Source organism: Lontra canadensis, unplaced genomic scaffold (assembly GCF_010015895.1).
Source record: "Lontra canadensis isolate GAN:19392208 unplaced genomic scaffold, GSC_riverotter_1.0 scaffold35, whole genome shotgun sequence".
Lineage (NCBI taxonomy): Eukaryota > Metazoa > Chordata > Mammalia > Carnivora > Mustelidae > Lontra > Lontra canadensis.
The window spans coordinates 2,291,139-2,315,082 of NW_022631029.1; the positions used below are offsets into that span (position 1 = coordinate 2,291,139).

At 52.6% G+C, this 23,944-nt stretch overlaps 2 protein-coding genes across 10 annotated transcripts in view; one reads left to right on the forward strand and one right to left on the reverse strand.

The window, feature by feature from the left end:
• Nucleotides 1-31: 31 nt before the first annotated feature.
• HAUS8 (HAUS augmin like complex subunit 8) lies at nt 32-18,509 on the reverse strand. The gene is made up of 11 exons (XM_032867572.1): nt 18,272-18,509; nt 15,582-15,646; nt 12,938-12,993; nt 8,354-8,435; nt 5,212-5,304; nt 4,992-5,086; nt 4,309-4,374; nt 4,045-4,203; nt 3,714-3,855; nt 1,437-1,578; nt 32-455 (listed from the first exon to the last, which is right to left on the reverse strand). The coding sequence occupies exons 1-11, from the start codon at nt 18,298-18,300 to the stop codon at nt 257-259; spliced, it is 1,128 nt and encodes a 375-aa protein (XP_032723463.1). The 5' UTR covers nt 18,301-18,509; the 3' UTR covers nt 32-256.
• A 143-nt stretch (nt 18,510-18,652) lies between these two features.
• MYO9B (myosin IXB) overlaps nt 18,653-23,944 on the forward strand; it is an 84,260-nt gene continuing 78,968 nt past the window's right edge. For all 9 annotated transcript variants that reach the window (XM_032867573.1, XM_032867576.1, XM_032867575.1 and 6 more), the window contains exon 1: nt 18,653-18,723. The gene's annotated coding sequence lies outside the window, so the exon portion shown is untranslated. The remainder of the gene's footprint in view (nt 18,724-23,944) is intronic.

The window sequence follows — 23,944 nt, forward strand, 5'->3', positions numbered from 1 at the left end:
CTCTCCTGGCCCCTGACGTAGCAACCAACGCTTGACTGCACAAGTTTTATTCTTTAAATATCAAGTGATTGATACGCTCGTACAAAAACAGCTACATCGCCAAAGTAGTGTCTAAAGTGCTTGAGCTCCCAGAGCGTGACACACGAGGCTGCGGCACACACGTGTGCACTGAGCCGGGGGAGGGGCTGGGCTTTCTTCCCGGCGGTCAGCAGGGAGGTCCCCCCTTGGGCGGGGGGCACACGGCTGGCATGCAGACTCACGCCGTGTGTGGCTCTCCGGCGCCCAACAGGAGCGGGGTCCGGACCAGCCCCAGAGCTTCCCCGCCGGCGCCTTCCTGGTTGAAGTACCACTGGCTGGGGGCCTCCAGGCCCTGGGCTTCCTCCCAGACCTCCTGGTTGATTAAAGCCGCCTCTCTGCTCGCCTCGGCCGAGAGGTCCAGCACCTGGGCAAAGCTCCTGCAGAAACAAAAGGACAGATGAAGCCTTTCGGCCTCTCCGCCCAGAGCCAGACAGAAGCGGGCTGCGTCCCGTGCGCTCTTGGGGAAGCGTGCGGGACTCAGAACACAGCTGAGCAGAGCTCAGAGAGGCCCGTCAGAACAGGACTGGGCAGGCGCCAAAGAAGAGTCATTTATCCACCAGATATGTGGGGAACCGCACCAAGAACGGACACGTGGCCTCACGCAGTGTAAATGACGGCAGGGAAATACATGCTAAAGGAGTGTGTCTGGCCAGCTGAAGCTGTGACCCTTGGGATCTGGAACCTTCTGGTGCATGCGGAGCTCCCCTGAGGCCACGCACACAAGAAGGGAATGTCCTAGTAGGTGGCAACTCTTTTTTAGGAGTAACTTTCAGTGTTTTTAGACATTTCAAAGAGCATATTCAGCATCATAAAGAACGAAAGGAGATTTTTGGGGGGAAGATGAAGAGGAAAACCCCAAGGTTTAAAAAAAAAAAAAATCCCCGGAGGGGGAAGCTTCAACAGCGAGAAAGTTGCCGAGGGGGCTTGTTGGGGGAGCGGCTGGGGGGTGCCCTGCGGCCTGGGGGCTGCTTGCCCAGGGCCCACATTCGTGAAACCCATCAGACCAAAGCGAGGACCCGTGCCTTTTCTATATGAATTTATACTTCCAGTAACGAGTTCCAAGAAGATCACCCCAAGCCCTTACCCCAGGAGATGTTTCAAGCATGAACAGGCCACCCCAAGGGCACCGGAAATGCTGTGACTCTGGGGAAGTACAGGACAGGTGATGCTAGAGATCCCTTTCTATTGTGGCTTCTTGAGAACACACACGGGGGTTTGGGCTGAGTTCAAGGTGCTTTGCCCATTCCCCTCTCCCTGCCTCAGGGGGTCCCTACACCCCCGGCCTCTGCAAACATCAAAGCTGCCCGCTCGCCGGAGCACGACCGGCTGCTCCCAACTTCAAATCTTTTCTGCCATACCTTCGGAGTTCCAGATCCTTCCTTTGGGTCATTTCCTTGAGTTCGCTCAGCAGGTCCAGAGCTTTCATGTTTTCTTCTAAACTGCCGATCCCCAGTTCTTCCAGCAGATGGCATGTGGTCGTCAACTCCTGCTGCAAATTGTCTGGAGGGGGAAAGGGGCGGTCAGCCAAGGGTTTCACAGTGCCTGGAGCAAGGGATGCTAGTTGGGAGGCCTACTGGATTCTTCTCGTTCCCCAGAATGCTCATGTGTTATGCTGGAATCATGAAGAGCTCAAAGGCAGAGCGGGTCACAGGGGACAACATTCATGTGCTGGTACCGCTTCTCTCCCCATGCCCGCCCAGTGCCACAGATCACAGGGGCCTGAGATCATAAGCCAGGCGTGTCCGCCAGCCGGGCGGTTGCTGGAACGGACCTGGAAGGCCACTTTGACGTCCTCAAGAGAAAGCAATGCAAAAGGCCAAGGATGTCAGTCCTGCAAGCAACTTAAAAACAAACCTGTGGTTCCCACTCCCTGTTCCCAGCATCTCTGCCCCTCTCACCCCTGAGAGCGTAGCCTGCATTTAAAGAAAGCAGCAGCTCCCCACTTCCGCACACGCCACACCATACATGCACTGAGTCACAACCCACCACCACAAGGTTTTGAGACCATTGTAAGGGTTCTTCCACAAACACCCACATTCTTATACTCCCCGTACTGGTCTCCACTGCTTCCTCCCAAAAGACATGTTCAGGACCTAATCCCAAGTAGCTGCGAATGTGACCTTATGGCCATGGAGTCTGTGTTGACGTCACTGGGTTACAGTGAGGTCTGTGAGCTGGCATCCTTCGAAGCAGAGGGCAATTCGGAAGCAAGGCCGTGTGAAGACACAGGTGGACTGGCGCGACGCCACCACCAGCCAAGGAATGCCAAGAACAGGGAGCAACACCGGGAGTCAGGAGAAAGGCACAGAACGCATTTTCCCTCCGAGTCTCCAGGGATGTCCAACTCTGCTGACACCCCGACTTCGGACTGCGGGACCCCTGAACTGAAGGGAATAAACTTCTGGTGTTTTGAGCCACCCAATCTGTCATTAATTCCAGAAGCCACGGGCTCCTTCGCAACCCGATCCCAACTGCTGGCCGCCACCCACGGCACTTGTCAGGGACGGAGTCCAAGAGTCGCAGATGTGCAGCTCACTGCCATCATTATAAAACCGGACACCTGCACGCAGAACATCGCTCCACAAGGCTCATTCTTCAGACTGCGTGTGATCCCCTTGCTACTCTGTATTGGGAAAAGCTGGATTAAAATCACCTGTGTCTGAGATTACCAATAGAGCAATGGCCTTTGTGATCTTGAAATGCATTTGTGGAAAGTTCTGGAGGCAATGTCCACCTGATTTTAGGTGGCGATCCTTTACTTACATCGGCCTCAAACAAGATATATTTAGATGGCTCATGAGGATCCTGCCTGGAAATAACCAGACTCTAGGCTGGCTGAAAACTTGCTTTGGGAAGATACTCGCTCTGTGGCACCTGGGTGGCTCAGTGGGTCAAGCCTCTGCCTTCAGCTCAGGTCATGATCTCAAGGTCCTGGGATCAAGCCCCGCATCGGGCTCCCGGCTCAAGAGGGAGCCTGGTCCCCCCACCCTTCTGCCTGCCTCTCTACCTACTTGTGATCTCTGTCAAATTAAAAAAAAAAAAAAAAAAAAAAGACACTTGCTCTAAAGAGAATTTTAAGATCAAGCATGCATGCAGACTCCTTCCTATGAAGGATCAGGTGGGAACCCTATGCCACAGAGGGGTCCCACGACTCTTCACAGAAGGCAGGACGGGGCCGGGGCACCTGGCTGGCCTGATCGGTGGAGCATGAGACTCCTGACCTTGAGTTCTGTGACTCTAAGTGCCATGTTCAGTGTAAAGATTATGTTTAAAAAAAAAAAAAAGGCAAGATGGGGTAAGGATCAGTGTCTCTGAAGGGAACCCCCCCGCCTTGGGGGACAGCAGCCGATCCCCAGGACTGTATTTTGGCAGGGATGGAAATTACTGGGCCGGTCCACAGACCTGGCTTCAAATCCCAGCTTGGTCCTTACTCAGGGCGCGACCCTGGATAAACCGCAGCCTTGCCGGCCCCCTCCACCCCCGTCCTCTGCCAACTGATGAGGGACACACCATCTACTGAGAGGACGCTGTGACGTGACACAAAGGGATAAAGGCGGCTGGCACACGACAAGCACCGACCCGCACCAGCCGTTCTCTCACTCTGCCCCTTGCCCGGCAGCCGCCCAGTTTCCTACCTAAGAACCGTTGCCCGTCCCCGTCCAGGTGGACCGATTTCACGGGAAGCTCGTGCCTCGTGGTGTCCAGGGCCGTGGCGAACGCCTTGTACTGCTCCTTAAAGCGCTCGGCCACAGCCTCGTAGGGGCTGAGCATCTCGATCTGCAGGCAGGAGGGAAGGAGGCCTAGGACACAAGACCCAGTCCCATACCAGCACCCAGCGGTGCCAAAAGCTGGCCACAGAGTCAGAGCCGGGCGGCAGGGACAGCCCCCGTCCACACTCCCTCGGATCGCTCTGCTGGGCTCACCCCGCCCTGGAACGTGCAGCGCGGTGACTGCATGGCCGCTGACCTGAGCGTCAAGGACGTCTGCCAGCTCCCGCTTCCGCTGAGTGAGGAGAAGTTTGCGCTTCAGCTCATGGGCCTTCTTCTGTAGCTTCTCCTTCTCTTTACACATTATTAATAAATTCCTCTCTGCCTTTTCTTCGAATGAAGCGAGACCATTCTCCATCTGTCAAGCGCACAACAGGAGCTCAGGCCAGAGGGAACGCCATCCCTGCGCCTCGCAAAGCCTTTCCTCCTGCCCATGTCACGCACGAGCGAGCTCTGTCCCCACCTTCACGGTCAGCAGGGTCAGGAGCAATGTCTGGGATTCCATCATTTCCATCGCCTCTGATAGGTCCTTGGGGAGGCGAAAACAACATTTTTGGTTGCCAGTGAATTGGTATAAGCCTAGCTCTCTCCTCACTGGAAGGGCAGAAACCTAACCTTCATAAACCTGACTTAATTCAGTAATGTGATGATTCTCTCCTGTGTGTCAACCCGCTGTTTCTCTTTCCTCGTTCTGTCTTTTTGGGCGCCCTGCAAGAAGGGAGGGGGTGGTCCAGGCCCTTCCCGTGGCTGGCTGGTCCGGGTCAGCTGGGGGAGTCCCATGCAATCAGTGCCACACTGAAGCCAGGAGGCGGAGTGAGACCCCAGCCCAGCTGTCCTCCCCTGGGGCCCAGGGCCTGGCCTAGTGCCTTCTCTAACATAGTATCAGCAAACAAGGCCCCAAATCTCATTGTTCACATGATCTCGCCTTCGTAACTACATGTACTTGTACATATACTTGGGGCAACTTAAACTCTACAAATATTCCGAGGATGCGTGTGGTCTTGGGTTTTCCCTAAAACGCGTGGCTGCCTTGATCCATCTTAGAGTCTCGGGGCTCGAGTGGCACGTGCTGGGGACGAGGGGTGGGTGGGAGCTAACATCAGACGTCTCTAACTCCACAGCTTCTCTTTCATCTTGGACACTCACCGGGCTCTTTCTCTGTGAAGAAGAAAATGATGACGAGTCGGTTCTCTTCGACATCGTCTTTTCTAGCTGCGGAGTCTTTCTAATCATACTCTTGTCTAAGATTGAGAAGAGCATTTGGAAGGTGAGAACTCAGAGCACGCTTTGGCAGCCCTGAGGCGTACCGCAAGGCCCAGCTGGGGAAGAGCCGGGGGGGGCGGGGGGGGACAGGTGGATGATTTACCATTGATGGCCGAGAGGTCCAGGTCTGGCGGGGCAGTGCCGTGCCCTTCCAGCAATGTGGACTGCAGGTCGCCCTTCCCGATTCCGCTGCTGTCTGCAGGCCCAGTGAGAAGCCCCAGAGGTCAGCACAGTCTGCAAGGTCCTACGCGCTATGGCGGGACACAGGCAACTCTGCAACCACTACGAGCTTTTTGCTTCCGAAAAGCCAGCGTCTTGTGAGGGGAGCGGGACAGAGGGCTGCAGCAGCTCTGCAAATTCCCGGCCAGCAAGGTGAATCTATTTCAGAGTAGAAGGAGAGCGAGACGCCGGCTCTCCAACCCAGAGAGGCGAATATGCCTTGCTGCTTAGCTTGGTAAGAAGGGCCATCTGTACCCCAATGTTTATAGCAGCAAGGGCCATGGTCACCAAACTGTGGAAAGACCCAAGATGCTCTTCAACGGACGAATGGATAAGGAAGCTGTGGTCCATATACACTATGGAGTATTATGCCTCCATCAGAAAGGATGAATACCCACCTTTTGTAGCAACATGGGCGGGACTGGAAGAGATTATGCTGAGTGAAATAAGTCAATCAGAGAGAGTCAATTATCATATGGTTTCACGTATTTGTGAAGCATAACAAATAGCATGGAGGACATGGGGAGATGAAAAGGAGAAGGGAGTTGAGGGAAATTGGAAGGGGAGGTGAACCATGAGAGACTATGGACTCTGAAAAACAATCTGAGGGTTTTGAAGGGGCGGGGCTGGGAGGTTGGGGGAACCAGGTGGCGGGTATTAAGGAGGGCACGGATTGCATGGAGCACTGGGTGTGATGCAAAAACAATGAATACTGTTACGCTGAAAAGAAATAAAACAAACAAAAAACACTGTGTTCTGGACAGAGGTCTGCCATGCACCCGTTCTTTCTTCTGCTTTTCCCTTCTTTCTCTAGCAGCTTCTGGGCTGTTCCTCTTCCCTGGGGGGTCCCTTCATCTTTACTCTCTATTTAACCATGTGTAGTTATGCCTGATGCCCCCTAAAATGGGTAGTGGGGTACTGTGGGCTATAACCCAGCCAGGGTTACAGGGGGCTGCAAAACGAACAGATGGCATGTGAAGTCCTCCCTGTTAGCAAGGTGGCAGCCAGTGGCTGCAGGAACGCCCGTGCGGCCGAGAAAGAGGGGTACGTGGGAATAAACAGAGCGACGTCATGGTGACGTGTAGGGTGTGGGGCCCTGGGTTCAAATATTCGAAAAATTCTAAGTGAACAGGAGTCTGCTGACCTCCTGTACAGTGTCTCCTTCGAGAAATACGACGGAACTCAAACTGGCCGTCTCTCTCCAGTCTCGTGGTTATCTTTTTTTTTTTTTTTAAGATTTATTTATTTACTTATTTATTTGACAGAGAGAGAGACACACACAGCAAGAGAGGGAGCACAAGCAGAGGGAGGGGGAGAGGGAAAGTCAAGCTTCCCACAGAGCAGGAAACCTGATGCGGGGCTCGATCCCAGGACCCTGGGATGATGACCCAAGCTGAAGGCACCCAGGCGCTTCCCATGGTTGTTTCCATGATGGTTTCTCAGCCCTGACACTACTGACATTTGGGGCTGCGTCCCGCTCTGGGGCAGGGCTGTGTCAGGGGCAGCAGGCAACTGAAGGGCTTCCCTGGCCTCTCCCATCAAATACAAGTAGCAGATCTTCCCACGCATCACAACAACCAAATGTGTCCAGACATTTCTAAGTCTGAATCGCCCATGGGTGAGAACCCTGATTTTAAGATGTGGCTGACCCAACCTCTGACCCCTCTGGGCCGCGCACTGGCTTTCCCGGCTGGACGCGTGGCCCCAGACCCAAGGGCATGAGCAAAGACTACAGAGCTGGCCCCAGGACATGGAGCATGTCCAGGTCAAGGAGCAGCGCAGACACTGGGCAAACACCCAAACCATGATCGGCAACTTTCCAATCCCCAAAAGGCTAGCGACTCACAGTCTACTATTGATTGGAGCCCCTACTGAGAACAGAAAGTCAATGAACATGTATTTTACGTGTTCTATATACTATACTATAAACTTCATTCATTTAATAAAGTAAGCTAAAAAAAGAAAGGAAATATTAAGGAAATCCTAAGAGAAGATACATTTATAGTATCGTATTGTAAAAATCCCACATATCGGGGCGCCTGGGTAGCTCAGTCGTTAAGCGTCTGCTTTCGGCTCGGGTCATGATCCCAGAGTCCTGGGATCGAGCCCCAAAGCGGGCTCCCTGCTTGGCAGGAAGCCTGCTTCTCCCTCTCCCACCCTCCCTGCTTGTGTTCCTGCTCTCGCTATGTGTCTCTGTCAAATAAACAAAGAAAATTAAAACAAAAAAACCCCCACATATGAGTAGATCCATGTAGTTCAGACCCATGTGGTTCAAGGGTCAACTGTACTTAATTTTTCCCAAGACTCACAGTTGTTGCCACTTTGAACAAGGAGGAGCGGGCCAAGAAACACTTTTGCTTTTTGTGAACTGCTTTCATGAGAAAGAGGGGCCAGTGCTGCTGAAGTGAGCACGTGAGGAGCTGGCAGACTGCAACTCTGGGGAGGGGCCTTCCCAGACTTCTAGAATGAACACACTGACTACAAATGAACACCACATACACAGCAGTGATCGAAGTGGCAGCTCATGAGGATCCACCCTCCTTGTCTACACTTTCTACACTTGTCTACACTTTCCATTTTCCATTGCTGTTGATTTTCGTTTTACAACAAACACTTATGTCTACAATCAGAAAAACTGCAAGTTCTGCATATCACTTTGGTGACGGCTTCTAGGAAGATAAAGGGGAAACATGACGAGGAAGACCTAACCCAAGGTGGTGAGAGGCAGGAAGATGAGGCCTCATGGGCCCCCTGAGTCGCACTCTCAGAGCTCCACCCAGGAAACGGTCACATGACCAAAGAAGCGTCATGATGGCCGCAAAGGAAGTAACCTCCTCTCTTCCCCAGCCATTTCCCTCAGGCTCCCCACGTGCCTCAGACCCGTCCTTACCCAGACACTCTTCTGACACTTCCCAGAAAGAAAGAGGGAGTTTCCCCTTCGCATACTGGAAAACAAAATTCACCACCACGTTCCTCACTTACAGAGTTTCAGAGCTATTTCACACCCTCCCTCCATCTTTACACACCTTTGCTCTTCTGGAGCATGTGGAGTTTCCTTCCCCCTTCAGGCATCTTCCCACCGGTCTTCACTACCTCTGCTACAGAAGTCTGTTAGGGGAACACATGACAGTCAGGATTCAGGGGACAAGACACCTCCCTTCCCGGTGTGTGCAGTTTGTATCTGCTATCACTTTGAGGCCAGGGAGAGATGTAGGGTTCTGACATTTAATTACATAGAAATGGGATTGCTTAATCAAAAAGGATACCCTCACATTCACAGAACACAGGGAACTACCAAAATGTTTGCCAGTGATGGGCTCTGACATGGCAGATACCAGGTGACTGATTTTCTGTATCCTTTATAGTATTCGCAGAGAACATATTCCTCCGGTCATCAGGAAAACAAAGTTTCTGTACAAGTAATAATCTTTAAAACTCATTAAAAAAAAAAAAGAAAAAAAAAACAAGCAATGCACGGAGCTCACAAGCCATTACAACAACATCTGAGCAGAAAGAAAACCTTGTGAAGAGCAAGAACATTTCAAAGCGCAGACACTGCTCCGATTCAACCTCCTACTGGGGGTCTCAGAATAAGAAATAAAAAGCAAACAGCTTAAAAAAGAAAAAAAAAAACTCTCTTCTTACATGATTTACAAAGAAAATCCCAAATGCTACTAAAACCAGTAAGTAAAGGGCTGCCTGGGGGGCTCAGTGAGTTAAGCATCTCATCTTCATTTCGGCTCAGGCTGAAATGACCTCAGGGTCGTGAGATCGAGTCCTGTGTGGAGCCCGGGGCTCAGCATGGAGTCCACGTGAGCTTCTCTCCCTCCCTTTCCCTCTGCCTCTTACCTTCACATGTGCGAGCATGAGCTCTCTGAATAAATAAGCAAAATCTTTAAGAAACCAAACAAGTGAGTTTAGCAAGATTGCAGGATAGAGGGTCCATATAAAAAGATCACATTTTGGGGCGCGTGGGTGGCTCAGTAGGTTAAAGCCTCTGCCTTCAGCTAGGGTCATGATCCCAGGGTCCTGGGATCGAGCCCCGCATCAGGCTAGGGAGCCTGCTTCCTCTCTTTCTCTGCCTGCCTCTGCCTACTTGTGATCTCTGTCAAATAATAAATTCTTAAAAAAAATCACATTTCTAGCAATGAACAACTCTGGGAAGTGAAATTCCAAGATAGGACCATGTGAAAGCTGTCAGCAAGAAAAAAACAAAAGCATATGGTATTAGGTTTAACTAAACTTACTGTGGGGATCATATCGATTCATAAACAAATGCTGAGACACTAGGTTATATAACTGAAACTGACATAATGTTGTATGTTGATCATACCTCAATTTAAAAAATGTCTTCATTAATAAAAAAAGAAAGAAGACAGTATCACATATAATAGCACTAAAAAGCGAGCAAATACTTAGGTATAAACCTAAGAAAAAATAGGGAAGGTCTATAGGCTGAAAACTACAAAATGCTGATGACAGAAATCCAACCTGACCAACTAAATGGATAGGTGTACCATGTTCATAGACTGAAAGGCCTAGTATTTTTAGGATGTTACTCTCCCTAAACCGATGCAAAGATTCCATACATTCAAAATCCCAGTAGAAATTTTGGTAGAAAATGGCAAGCTAAGTCTAAAACTTATATAGAAAAGCAAAGGAACAGGTCATGATCTCAGGATCACAAGATCAAGCTCCACACTGAGCACGAAACCTGCTTAAGATTCTCTCTCCTCCTGGGCACCTCAGTGGCTCAGTTATTAAGCGTCTGCCTTTGGCTCAGGTCATGATCCCAGGGTCCTGGGATCGAGCCCCACGTTGGGCTCTTCGCTCAGCGGAAAGCCTGCTTCTCCCTCTCCAACTCCCCCTGCTTGTGTGTCTCTCCCTGTCAAATGAATAAATTTTAAAAAAATCTTTTTTTTTTTTTAATATGGCAAAAGAGCCGGGACCGGCCAATAAGTACATGAAAAGATACTCAAGATCATTAGTTGTGATGGAAATGTAAATTAAAACCACAACAAGACGATACTTCACAGCCACTAGAATGGCTTCGGTCCATCTTCAAGTACCAACCGAACTCTCCTCTGGTTCTGCTGGGAATGTAGAGAGCTGCAGCCACTTTGGATAACGGCTACATGGTTTCCCACAAGCCAGTGAAAACTACACTTACCTGCCGTTCCTCTCCTGGGAGAAACGAGAGCGTGTCCACACGGAATCCCACATGAGAATGTGTAAGGTGGCTTTGTGCACCATGGCCCAAACCGACAATCAAACCAAATGCCCTTCACTGGTAAATGGCTACACCCACCGTGGTCCGCTCACCCTGGGGAACATTCCTTAGCCACCCGAAGGAACCGGCACTGTGACAGGCAACCACAGGGAGGGACCCCCCCTCTCCTTTCTGTGAAAGCACATGCAAGAGGCTGCTGCATCCTGTGTGACCCCTTCTTAATGACCTTCCAGAAAAGGCAAAGTTATAGGGATGGAAATCAGGTAACTGCTGGGATGGGGGTGGGGCCGGCTTCAGGGGAGAGCCAAGGGATAGTGGGTGACTGTACCGTATCTTGACTGTGGTGGGTCTGTGACAGGATAAGTTTGTCAAAACTCGCAGAACCGTGTGCTAAAGAGTGACACTTAACTCTGTAAATTCTACCTGAAGAGATGGGGAAAAAAAAAAAGGAAGGAAGGAAGGAAGGAAGGAAGGAAGGAAGAAAGAAAGAAAGAAAGAAAGAAAGAAAACGGACAAGCTCGTAGGAATCGAAAATACCAGAGCACGCAGACACACAGGGATGCTTGTAAACAAGTTTACAAGGCAACACTAAAATTAGGAGGCAGGGGCTGTGATCTTTTGTTGAAACTCACTTCAACAAAGTAAATCATGTGAATTTAAATTAAAAAACAAACAAAAAAACCACAAATTAAATCATAGCCTCTGGGTGATGTGTCAAGGCAGCTTCCTCAAATGTCAAAGTGCACCTCTCTGGGTGGAGAGGCTGATGTGGGGAGGGAGGCTGTGGAGGGGGTGGCAGGGGTTATATGGGAAATCTCTGCACCTGCCACTCAGTTTTGCTATGAACCTAAAACTAACTTAAAAAAAAAAAAAAAATTAAGTCTGGGGCACCTGGGTGGGTCAGTCAGTTAAGCATCCGACTCTTGACTTAGGTTCAGGAAACAATCTCAGGGTCATCGTGAGATGGAACCCTGCACCTGGTGTGGAGCCTGCTTGAGATTCTCTCTCTCCTTCTACCTTCCTCCCCAACCCCCTCAAGTGCACTCTCTCACTTTCTAAGAAACAAAAATAATAATTAAAAAATTAATTCCAGGGGCGCCTGGGTGGCTCAGTGGGTTGAAGCCTCTGCCTTCGGCTCGGGTCATGATCCCAGGGTCCTGGGATCGAGCCCCGCGTTGGGCTCTCTGCTCGGCAGGAAGCCTGCTTCCCTTCCTCTCTCTCAGCCTGCCTCTCTGCCTACTTGTGATCTCTGTCTGTCAAATAAATAAATAAATAAATATTTTAAAAAAATTTAATTCCACTAAAAACAATTCACCCCCAAGAACTGACAGCAGTTTGTGAAAAGGTTTCCTTTTTCCTCAAGTTGGAGCTTAAGTCACATCATTATTTTTTTAAGTTTATTTATTTATTAAGTAATCTCCACACCTAACGTGGGCTTTGAACTCACGACCCGTGATCAAGAGCAGCTTGCTCTTCTGACTAAGCCAGCCAGGCGCCCCTTCTGTCACCTTATTAAGAACCTGCCATTTCACTCTACCAGAGTAAAAGGTAGGGAGCAGAAATTCATAGTTCACTGAATTTTACCATAAACCAAATTTGGGAAAATGGAAGGAATAACACAACCTCTCCACCTTCTCAGTATGGCACAACGAAACAAGATACGTAACTGGGTCATCTACTGAGTGTTTCTGTTAAATGCCACACAAAGCAGGTGTTTGTGTCGTTAAGTGCTTCATTCCATCATTTTCTTTTTCTTTTTAATTTATTTCCTACTTTGTAGATCACTGCCCTTTTTTTTTTTTTTAAGATTTTATCCATTTATTTGTGTGAGAGAGAGAGAGAGAGAGAGAGAGAGGGCACACACATGCCCACAAGCAGGGGGAATGGCAGGCAGAGGGAGAAGCAGGCCACCCACTGAGCAAGGAGCCCCATGTGGGACTTGATCCAGGATCCTGAGATCATGACCCGAGCCAAAGGCAGACGCTCAGCCAACTGAGCCATCCAGATGTCCCCGTCCCGTCATTTTCAATGGCTGCATGATTTTCGTGGTGTGACTATGGATAGTTCACTAAATTCTGCCTCTGATACTGGGTGCTTCAGCCCCATCCTTTCTTCCCCACAGTCCTTCTTTAAAACCCTGCAGGTGTTTTTCTAAGCACCAGCCAAGGTCAGGGACTTTGAGCTGGGCACCCGACAGCGCTGCTTCAGGACAGAATCCAGAAAGGGATTATCGGGTGGAAAGGAACAATCTCAGGTTTTAATAGAGATCATGTCTTTGCAAAAGGGATTTAGGACCATGCTGTGCCCGGCCCGTGCTACTTGGGTCAGAATTCCAAGTCCAACAGAACCCTATTCAGACCATTCAAACCGACGTTGTTACCTTTTTGGTGGTTTTCTTCTCGTACTGCAAGTATCGGGACTCAACGACTCTTCCACCTGCGGGGGACACGGTGTTGGTTTAGAAGAAGACAGCAAGAGCCAAGCGTAAGGAGCCCCGCTCCCCACTATCAAAACCAGGTCCTATGTGCTCTCCCAGATCAACAGCAGGAACGAGGAGGGGGGAGGGGGCGGGCACTCCTCCCCCTTGCTCCTCTCAGATCCCGAGCTTCAGTACCCTCGAGCATGTATGGGACATCTACTGTACGCGAGAACATGTGGGATACCTACGGTTTACAAGTCCCCAGACTATAAGAGAACGGGCTCAAAGTAGATAGCGGATTCAGGGGCAGGGCAGGGACAGGATAAAAGACCTTCCGCAGGTGGGCACCTGTTGGCCGCCCCTCCCCCTCCTCCTCCCTTTCCACTCACTCCCTGTGGTCACACAAAGGTGGTCCCGGCCACCCCTTCCTTCACCAGCCTGTGTGTATGACCCACTCATGGTACAGGGCTTTCATGCCTCTTTATGCCCTTACCTAGCTCGGGGCCTCTCGGGAGACATGCTCAACACCAGGGTCATATACCATGGTGACAGCCCAGCCCAGGTCCCCCCACCTCCCATTCCATGCCTGCCTTGCAATTAGGGGGTTTCTCACAATGGCCCAAGTGATCACCCACAGTCCTATGCTCTGAATCCCAACCCCTCTCCCCAGTCCTCCCTTGTACCTTCTCCCCCCCACTTCCCCCACACTGGGTCCCCCCAGTTAGCTAATGACCAGTTACTGCTTCACCAGGAAGACAGCAGCAGCCCCGGGAGACCATCCCACCTCAGCATCTGGCAGCCTCCCAAGTTCAGGGCCATATCCTGGCCCCACCAAGTGGAGGGATCTCTGTGCTTGCCACTGCCCTGGCAAACCCCCTCCCCCAGTTCCTCTCTTCAACGGTCTTCCTGTTATTTCCCCCCCGACGACCACCTATACCACCCCCTACACCTCCACTCCCCTCTACAATGGCGGCTCCTCTTCCTCTACCCTCTCCGGAACCCCAGTCCTGTCCGATGTGGTTCTCACGATCACCACGGTACCAGAGAAACCGCTTTCTGCAAGACCACCGCGGTCTCCCTGCTCCAAAGCCCACCGACCCATTCCCAATGTGCATTCTGAACACAGCACTTGCAGGCATGCTTCCCTGGAAACATCCTGTGTCCTCCAGGCGGGCTTCCCCACTGGCAGCTGAGAACTGGCTCCCTTGCAGGTCCTGAGCACCTCCAGGCACCTCGCAGGCCTCACATTCCCGAGGGGACCTCCCTCTCACCTCACTGCCCCTGCTCTTTCCTTCCAGCCACCTCGAGGGCCAGGACTTCTGTCTGCCTTGCTTGTGACTACAGTCCACCACCCAGCAGGGAGCAGGCACCCGACCAGGCATCAGGTGCCCCATTGTACACTTTTTCTAGGTAGCTCCAGAGCTTGGGGCTCTCCCTTTCTCATGAAAGGACCCAGGAAGAGGACACAGTTAATGTCCCATGGCTTGAAAGTTTGGTTAAGTGACATGGTGATTTCAACTGGATCTTCATGCCAGGATGTCATCTTTCACTGGGGCTGGGGGTGTGGCTACAACCCTGAGTGGAAAGGAGATACACCCATAGTTCATGGGGAGCATGAAGCTGGACAAGGAGCTAGTGGTTGCCCGGAGCGAGCACCAGGCAAGGAAGAGCCATGCCTGCAGGGTGAGTGGGCTCGGACCATCAGGCAGGAGGTGCTTAAGGGTCAAGACCAAGACCAGGTGGGGTCCAGGGGAGAAAATCCAAACACACAAAGGGTCTACCCCTGGATGTCCGGCAAGGGATCAGGGCAAAGGACACCTCCATTTTCAAGCAAAGGAAATAATGCTGCTTTTAGTCCGATGCCATCGGCAAAGGGTTTCGCTCCTCCGGAAGGATCCAAGGCCTGGGGTTCCCTGGACAGCTGAGTTTCCAGAAACCAGGACGTACGTGTTTGTTTTGAGCAGCAGTGGATTTTCCAGAGAAGCAATGGTACGACGAAGGATATAATTTGTGTTCCAGAGCTAGACCACATGTAAACATACCACAGGTCATAAACAAGATCGGCGAGCCAGGCTGTAACGGAGGACCCTGCAGCCACTCGGAAGCAGAAGCCTGTTCTAAGTTCTCGGAGATGCACACTGGCACGCGGAACACTTGAAGCAAACAGCTCTTTGTATCTTTGTATCGAGATCCTCGAGCCCACTGCCCACAGCGGCACTGCCAAGAGTCAAGGGAGGCTGTGAACAGTGACTGCAGACCCACTCGGGGACACCAGATGCAGGGGCACCCGAGGTGCTTCCAGAGAAGAAACCAAGACCTCAGTGTTTGCTAATGAATTCAGCTTCGGCTCTCCTCACCCACACGTCTAGTGGCGAGGTCTGCGCACAGCCTGTGACTCCTGCCGCTGGAAGGGCCCACTGCCCTGGGTGACCTCCCCCAGTCCTGTCACACCCCTGGCCACAGAGCTGGATGACCAGACTCGGACTTCCCAGAGGTGTCCCTACAAGGAAATAGAGCCCTAGCTTCCCTGCTCTGGCCTGTTTTTTTCCTTCCCCAAAAGCACTTACTGAAACTGGATCGTAAGCTAGATTCCGACTTTGCTCACCTTGTGTTTTTCTTCCTTTCATCTTAGCGCCACCAGGAGTACCGGGACCCCCCGCGGAAGGCTTCCTAGAAGAGGGACATAGAGGGTCTTGCTGACATAGTTACGTAGTTGGCTAAGCTCAGGGAAGGCAGTGAGGAGCCCGGGCTTCCTTGGGACAACGCAGTCCCAGCATCCCCAACCGCCCCCACCAATCTCCTGGCCACGCGCCCATGTCTTCCAGGCAGGGTCACCTTGACAGGAACAGAGACTCAGAGCCCCTGCCTGGCTGAAGCTGAGAAGGGCCCAGAGCAAGAAGAGTGAGAGGGGCAAGCAGGTTTGCCAAGCCTCAAAGATCTCAACATAAGTCAGGGCTTCGTTAATTGTGCCCACTCTATGCTCCTAGTAATAAGCCGGTGAATGAGAGATGGAACTCCTTCCCTGAGAGGGAAGAGCAGCGCTTCCCGGTCAGGCCACGTGAAGAGCGCCCAGACACGTAAGGGGGTGAGGGGAGGTGAGAGACAAAGCCCCAATTGCCCAGGTCCATGAGGAAGGACATTCAGAGACAGGGAGCAACAAGGCCAAGGGCACAAGGACAGAGGAGAATGATGTCAAAATAGGAACTGATCAGCCCTATGGCTTCACTGGCAGAGTTCTGACTTCCCGGCTTATGGGCTCAGCCTACCGACTGGCAACCCTTCTCTGCAAAGGACTGGACAACAGAGATTTTCAGCTTTATGGGTCATATGTTCCTGCCAAGAAATAAGAAAACCCTGAGTGTATTTCAGCCCCCAAAAGAAGCAAGATACTGATACATGCTAAAACGGACGAGTCTCAAAAATATTATCCTGGGATGGGGGCATCTGGGCGGCTCAGTCAGATAAGAATCTGACTCTTGATTTCGGCCTGGGTCATGATCTCAGGGTACTGAGATGGAGCACTGAGGCAGAGTCTGCTTGAGATTCTCTCCCTCTGCCCCTCTTCCTGCTTGCTCTCTCTCAAATAAATAAATAAATCTTTAAAAAAAATTTTTTTTTAAATATTATCCTGGGGGCACCTGGCTGGCTCCGTCCATGGGACATGTGACTCTTGATCTTGAGGTCAGGAGTCCGAACCCCACATTGCGGGTAGAGTTTATTTAGAAAAATAAACAAAATTTCTTTTTAAAAAAATTATCCTGGATGAAAAAAACAGACATACATTGTACAAGTCTATGTATCTGAAATGCCCAGAACAGCCAAAGTAAGACAGAAGGCAGATTGTGATGGTCAGGAGCAGAGGGGTGGATGAAGGATGGGGAGTGACTGAAAATGAATACAAAGTTTCCTTCTGGACTGATGAAATGTTCTGGAACTAGACAGAGCTGGTGGTATGAATGTCTTAAGGCCATTAGATGGCTCACTTTGAAATTCTGTTTATGTGTGTTTCACCCCTATTTAAGGGAAGAAAGAATGAAGCTCGATGTATTAGAAGAGAGGGAACCTCGAGGCAGGAGACTCGGGGATGCGTCCCAGGAGTCCAATCTGGGCAAGCAAGACGCTACCAATAGAGACCAGCAACCAGAGAGGAGCAGACTGAGGGGCAGGGCCGGGGGCCTGGGCACTGTAACCCCTGCTGACGTCAGGACTCAAGCTCCACTGGTCACAAAGCAGCGGTCCCCTTGCTCAGCTCACTGCAGACTCTGAGGACCCCAAGTGAGATCCAGCAGTGCTGGCCATAGTGGGCAGAGGCAACCAACCAAATAAATGCTCACTGGGTCCCCGTAGCTCTCCTCCTTCACACAATCCTCCCAACCCTACAAAAACCTCCCCGTTGCCCTGCTTTATCCTTGTTTTCTGGAAAAGGACTGGAGTGTTTGAACAGGTCACCTCTATCAAGTCTCAAAGCTGGCAAGGGACAGAGCACAGATTCCCTACTGGGTCTGAGCCAGGGCTCTAGAATCAAACCGAATGGGGGCGGTGGGTTCATTACACCTGTGCCAGCCTCAGATACCTCCCCCCAAACCCTGGAGAGGGTAAGGGCAATCTCACAGGGTAATGATCCCTGGATTAAACACAAGTGATTTCAAATGGTCTATTAAACTTCAGTTTGCACTGGCACAACAGAACATCAGCCGAGTGAACAAATAAAACGAACCCAGCCCAGGAATCATGCCTGGAACCGGGTAAATGGTCAAAGTCTTGTCTCTATTGCTCTTGCTGTGTGATCCTAGACAAATGACCTCTCTCCCTGAGCCTCTATCATCTCATCTGTAAAGGGGAAGCATAGGAAAGAAGGGTTGGGAGGATTAAAGGAGATTCTTTAGTGGCCCAGCACTTGTCCACTATAAAATGGCAACTAATCGCGACAGATCACGTTCAAGAGCCACGCACTGTTCTAAGTTCCTAAGTTTCACCGGAGGCGTACAAAGTTGAACGGCGGCGTCATTCGCCGGGTTTCTCAGCGGAGCAAAGCGAAAGCACAGAGAGGTTAAGCCACTAGCCAGAGATCGCCCCGCACCCACACAACTTACTGGGGACTCAAGTCTAGTTCCGCGCCCAGGCTGCCGAGCATGCGCAGCGGCCGCCTCCCGCCTCCCAGAGCCCGTGCACCCTCGGTGGGGCCCAGGGGTCAGATGCCCAATCCCCAACTCTGCTGCCCCACCTCCCCCAGCTCTCGGCCATGGCCTTCTCGCCGGCACCCACAAAATACAGACCTGTGGCGCTTCAACTCACCCAGCTCCGCGTCCCGAGGAATCCGCCATTTCCCGCCTTTAGCTCAAAGGCCGGCTCTTCAAATCCGGGTCCCCGCCCCCTCGCCCCGGGCCGGGCCATATTGCGCCGCCATGGGAGGGGTGGCCGCTGGCCTCGGAGAGCGTGTCTGCGGGTGAAGCGGGAGACCCCCGAGCGCGCGCCACTCTGTTTTCCCCTCACACTTGGTTTCATCCACCAGCTGCAGGAGGCGGTGTCCTGAGCCGGTAGGGAGGGGGCGGGTCTTCGCGGCGCTCCGCCCCGGAACGCGCTGGCGTCACGCCCCAGCCCCGCCCCTCCGGAACCCGGAAGCGGGAGCGCGCGGGGGAGCGGCGGGCGCGGCGGGGCGGAGCGGGCGGACCAGTGGTGGGCGGTCGGGCTGGCGGCCGGGCGGGGAGCCGGCCCGGGACCGGCGGCGCGCGGCGTCCGAGGCCCAGGTGAGTGGCGCGGCCGCGGGTTGGGGGCTCGATCTCGAAGCTCGCCTTCGCGGATTGGCTTGTAGGCTACAGAGCTGAGGGTTAATGGAGGGAGGCGCGAAGCCTGGGGTCGAGGGAGCGGGAACGAGCTTGGGGGTCGTGAAGGGGTTGCAGGAGACGGAGTGGGAGCGGGACGGTTTAGGAGAAAGTTGATGGAATGGGCCTGGTGAGGGAGTTTGCTCATGCAGATGGAGCAGGTCTTGTGGCTTTGAGCGGCTTCTCTGAAGAGGACGTGGCTTTAGTGGTAGTTGGGGGGTCGCAGGAAACGGGGCGGGGAGGGGTAAAGGCAAGGAGGCGGGGTTGAGAGGCCCAGGCGGGGGACGTGGGGCAAAGCCGGTGGGAAGACAGCCGGGGTGCGATTGGGGGAAGAGTTACAGGATGGCCTGGGGGCGTCTGCCCTCGGTTGAAGGGGTAAACGAATGGCTACTGGGGGAGGGACGCGCCTAGGGTTCTGTGGGTGCTCAAATTCTGGAGGTCTGAACCCACTGGTGTGGTGGGCCACGAAATGGGGAAGGGGGCAAGGGGAGATGGGAGAGGAGGAGAAAAGTCATGGCAAGAACTGAGAGCCAGTTCAGGGGGGGGTGCTGAGAAGGAGAGGAAAGGACAAGGGTAGCAGGGTACAGATGTCGGGGTGCTGCCCATTGGATTTTGGGTCCCCCTTTCTCTTGTTTCATATGTTTCTTGACTTAACCCCCAGCTGCTGGGTAACCCCGGCAGGTCCCAGTGCCCTCTGGGCTGGTATTCTATTCCAGACTTGGAAACCATGCCACTCTCCTAAGATGAGGCTGGCTGGAGCTGGCGGGGGCGTGGGGGGGTGTCCCAGGGAGTAAGGAAGGAGACTCCAGACCTCACTGGGGCCGGAACTGGGTTTGAGAGGGGAGGGGAGTGGGTGTGCACACACCCGCGTGTGCTAGGCTGTCACCACCTCCTCGGAGTTGCATCCTTGGACTTAAATGGGTAAAACGACATACAGGAAATCTGTCCCCCGGCGGCTGTGAGCTCAGCCAGAGAGAGGCAGGGCAGCCCGCAGCCACGGGGCAGTCAGCCTGCGTGCTCTCCCTTCTTCTCCCGCCGGGCGCCTGATAGGCCGGGGGTCTTTAAGGGAAAACCATTCTTACACCTCTTTTGTTTGAGGTGGGAGCTGGTGGGGATATTGTGTCTTAGAGCTGGAGGTCCCAGCTCCTACCTTTCTGAGGAGTATTCTGGTCTTGGAGTCTCCAGACTCTTACGGCATCCAGGAGCCGTGGGAGGCCTCTTGGGCAGCTGGGCTGGGAAGTTGTTTCATCGTCTGATGGGCCTGACTCTGGCAAGAGCCTTGCACTGGGCAGTTTTAATCAGCATTAACTTCTCTTCTTTCCTAATCGTGGGGATCCTTGTCCAGCCAGGATCTGCCAGAAGGGCTGGGGGGCCTGGGTTTATAGCTCATTCAGGAAATGAATCTGGATAGATTGAATGTAAAGAGGGCCACAGAGAGAGTAACTTCTTCCTTTACTTCCAGAATGTTCTGGCCCTTATGGAAGGTAGCTTTTGGCCTTGCTTGCCCCAGGGCACATGATCAGAGCCCAGAGCCATGCCTCCTACAGACATTGAGTATGGGCTTGCCCTGGCTAGGACACCCCTGAGTGAACAGAACTGGAATCTTCTGGTTGCATGGCACTGGTGCTTGTCTCCCAGTAAGTGCAGCCAGTCAGAAGTCCCAACCTCCCGTCAAGTCTCGTTGTCTGTTTCTTCACCTGCAAAATGAATGGGTTGGCTTCAGTCAGCATTTCTCAAGTTTAGAACCCAATCTTGACAATCTTAGCGTCTCTGGCACACACCCCCCTCACGTTTTATATAGTGAATCCCCACTGCGGTGATCCCACTTGGGTTCAGCTTTCAACACTGTATGGTTTGTATCCAAAAACGACCTTTTTTACTGTTCCTTTATCTTTTGCATGGAAAATTCCACAAATTCCACGTTTGCTTTTGCACGTTATACCTGTTCCCAAAGCTTCAGCTGCACCTTTCCAGTCAGAAATCCCTGAGTGAGACTCTCCCTCAGTTCCAGGCTTCTGGCTCAGAGAAGAGGGTAGAGACTCAGGAATGTCCCCTTTCTGTTTGACTGTAGGATCTATTTTCTGTCCCCAACAGAGGCTTGTGAGTTTGCCACTTCCCTTTCCTTGTCTCCCCAAGTTGTGTCTTGCGTGGGCTCAGGAGTTCAATTCAGCAAGTGCTGATCCTTCCAGCATTGGGGACTGGGCCCTGGGGACAGAGATGAGCCTTCATGCCCTGGAGGAGGCGCATTCTGGTGTTCTCCCTCCCACTGAAATAATGACATGCAGAGTGGGTGGTCAGTGCAGCAACCGAGGTGGTGGGACCGAATCGGGGATGGCCAGCGCAAGCTTCAGGGCTTGGGGTGTTCTGGCAAGTTTCCTTGGAAGAGGTGGCAAGGTCCAAGCCGGGCCTCGAAGGATACGGAGGTGTTAAATTGAGCCAGGAAGAGGGAACTGCACGAGCGGATCGCTGCACTGCTCTCCCCTTTGTTGAGCATCCTTTGTGACGGACGCTTTTATACCCACCTCTTCTTTTCTGCCAGCCCACAGCAAGCAGTCCTGGTTCTTTTTTCCGTATGGAAACCGAGGCTCGGGCAGGTGGCGACGCCACAGACGGCTCCCTGGGCTTTCCAGAAACGCAAAGGATGATTAGTAACCTCAAATCGTCAAAGACCGAACTGCGGGAGCGCAGTTTCTCAACTGCAGCACCATTGACCTTGGGGCTGGATTATTTTTTGCTGTGGGGGCCGTCCCACCCGTGACAGGACATCAGGCAGCATCTCTTGTCTTCACCCAGTAGACGCCAATAGCATACACCCCCTGAGTCGCGACCACCCAGAATGTCCCCAGATGTGGCTGTGTGTCCCTTGGGGCACAGAACCACCTCTCCATAGTGAAATCTGGTTACTGCCCGAGGCCTCCCTCTGCCTCAGTGGGTCTTTGGTGTTTGGTCAGCTCCCAGGGAACTGCTGCCCAGGGCAGGCGTGGGGAAGAGTGACCGCCAACTGAATTCTGCCTTCTGGGCAATTCTTAATCTAGAGTCCTGATTACAAGAAGGAGGCAGCACTGGGAGAGGACTGAGGGGGAGTTAGGCAGCTCCCCTCCCAAGAACGGGGAGCAGAGGAGGAATGAGAGGTGAGCCAGGGCCCTCTTCGCTCACAGGGACAGCAGATGCCATTGTCTTTCTCTTTGTCTTACGGCTGACCTGGATCTCTGCAGGAATCATCCCTCGTCTCAGAACAAACTGTTGCTTTTCTTCTGAGATTAGAGGTATTAGATCTCTTCTCGAGTGCTCCTTTGGCAGGGGCCCCAGATCGGTGCGGCTCCTGAAGGCACATTTTCTTCTCCCGTTCGCCCTCGTGGCCGCAGATGCTGGCCTCTCCTCGAGCACAGACTGCCTAACTTTTGCTCTTCGTGTGTCCTCCTCTGCTTGTTCCCCAACCAAGACATAGCTGCTGTAACTCTGTGGGAGGAAACGGCATGTTCTGGGGCCGCCCGACCCTGTCTGGGTACTGCCCTCCCCCACCGGTCCCCATCCACCAGGCCTTTGTGTGCCCAGCGTCCCCAACCAACTGTGCCAGGCAGCCCCTGCTCGGCCTCCCTGCAGAGCAAGACAGGCCCTTCTCTCTGCCCTCATCCGGGACGGACAGAATCGCAGAACAAAGGGCTCTGTCTGAGCACCGTCGGGTCCCCGACGGGCCCTGTCATTTCACCTCTTTTCACTTTGGCCCAGAAAGGGCTTTGGAGATTAGACATGTCTCAGAAACACAGCCGATGAGCCTGGGTTCTACTCATTTCCTCGTCGAGACTTTCCTGCGCCCCTGCCCGATGATAAATAAAGTAGTGATTCAAAGGCTCAGCCTGTGGGTTAGTCGGAGCAATGAATAAGCTGTCCGGGTCTGACTCACTCGTTCATAACCCAGCTCTGCCCTGCTCCACGGGATTGTTATGTGTAAGAGGGGACCCCGCCATGCGCACTGCAGTACTGTCCCTGCTGAGTGTGTGAGCCTTCCAGGACCACTGGGACAAAGACGCACTGACCCCGCAGCTTTAACATCAGGAATTTATTGTCTCGTGAATCTGGAGGCCAGAAGTCCAAGATCAAGGTGTTGGCAGGGTTGGTTTTCTCTGAGAGGCGCTTCTGTTGCAAGGTCTCCCTCCTTAGCATGTAGTCGACCGTCTTCTCCCTGTGTCCCGAGACTGTCCTCCTTCTGGGCGTGCCTGTGTCTGCATCTTCTCTTGTCAGGACACTAGTCCTATCAGATCGGGCCCACTCTAATAACCTCATTTTAACTGAATCACCTCTTTAAAGATCCTGTCTCCAAATACAGTCACATTCTGGGCTGCGGGGCAGTAGGACTTCAACATAATGAATGGGGGGGGGGGGGGTGGGTTGGGACCCACTTCAGCCCCTCATACTGGGTAAGGGACAAATTGCATTCTTATTGAGTGAAGAAGTTTTGGATAAATAATTGCACCAATAGAGTTCATGTTGTTTAGTCTTACGCTTCTAAAATAAACATCTTAAAGGTGGTGGGCAAGTTGGCCACATCAACTTTGGAAACGTCCCATTAGGAACCTTCCAGATCCCACACATGTTCTTACAGTTGGGATGACGATAGAGAGGCAAGGACCCTGCTCAGAGGGAGCGGGTCTCGTGTGACATTACAAGGGGTGTATTTAGAGCCAGGCCTGGGAGACTGTGTGTGTCTGCCTGGGGGCTGGCTGAGGTTTATAATTAGGCGTGCGGAGGTCTCTGTCCTCAGTGTTGCCATGGTCACAGGAGGGGATCTAAAAGCGACTCTGTTAATGAACCAAAATGACTTGGGGACCAGCTGCTGCCATAGGTGACTGGACAAAAGAAGTTTCTGGAAGGTCTGAAAATCGTTCAGCAGAAAGTGTTAACGAGGCAGGTGCAGAGCTGGCTTTCAGGGATACCGCGAGAAAAGAACGGCCCTTGCCTCTCTGCCCCGAGTGCACATGTCAGGAGTCATGCCCGCGGAGAGGCACCAAACACCAAGTGAGCTCGTGACCCGCACAGAGGTTGTTGGGGGAGGAAGACGGCCACATGAGAGCTCCCCTGACGAGCTCCAGCCAAGGTCCTTTCCCTCAGAGGCTGGCGCCCCTGCCTCCCCACAGGAGAAGTCAGA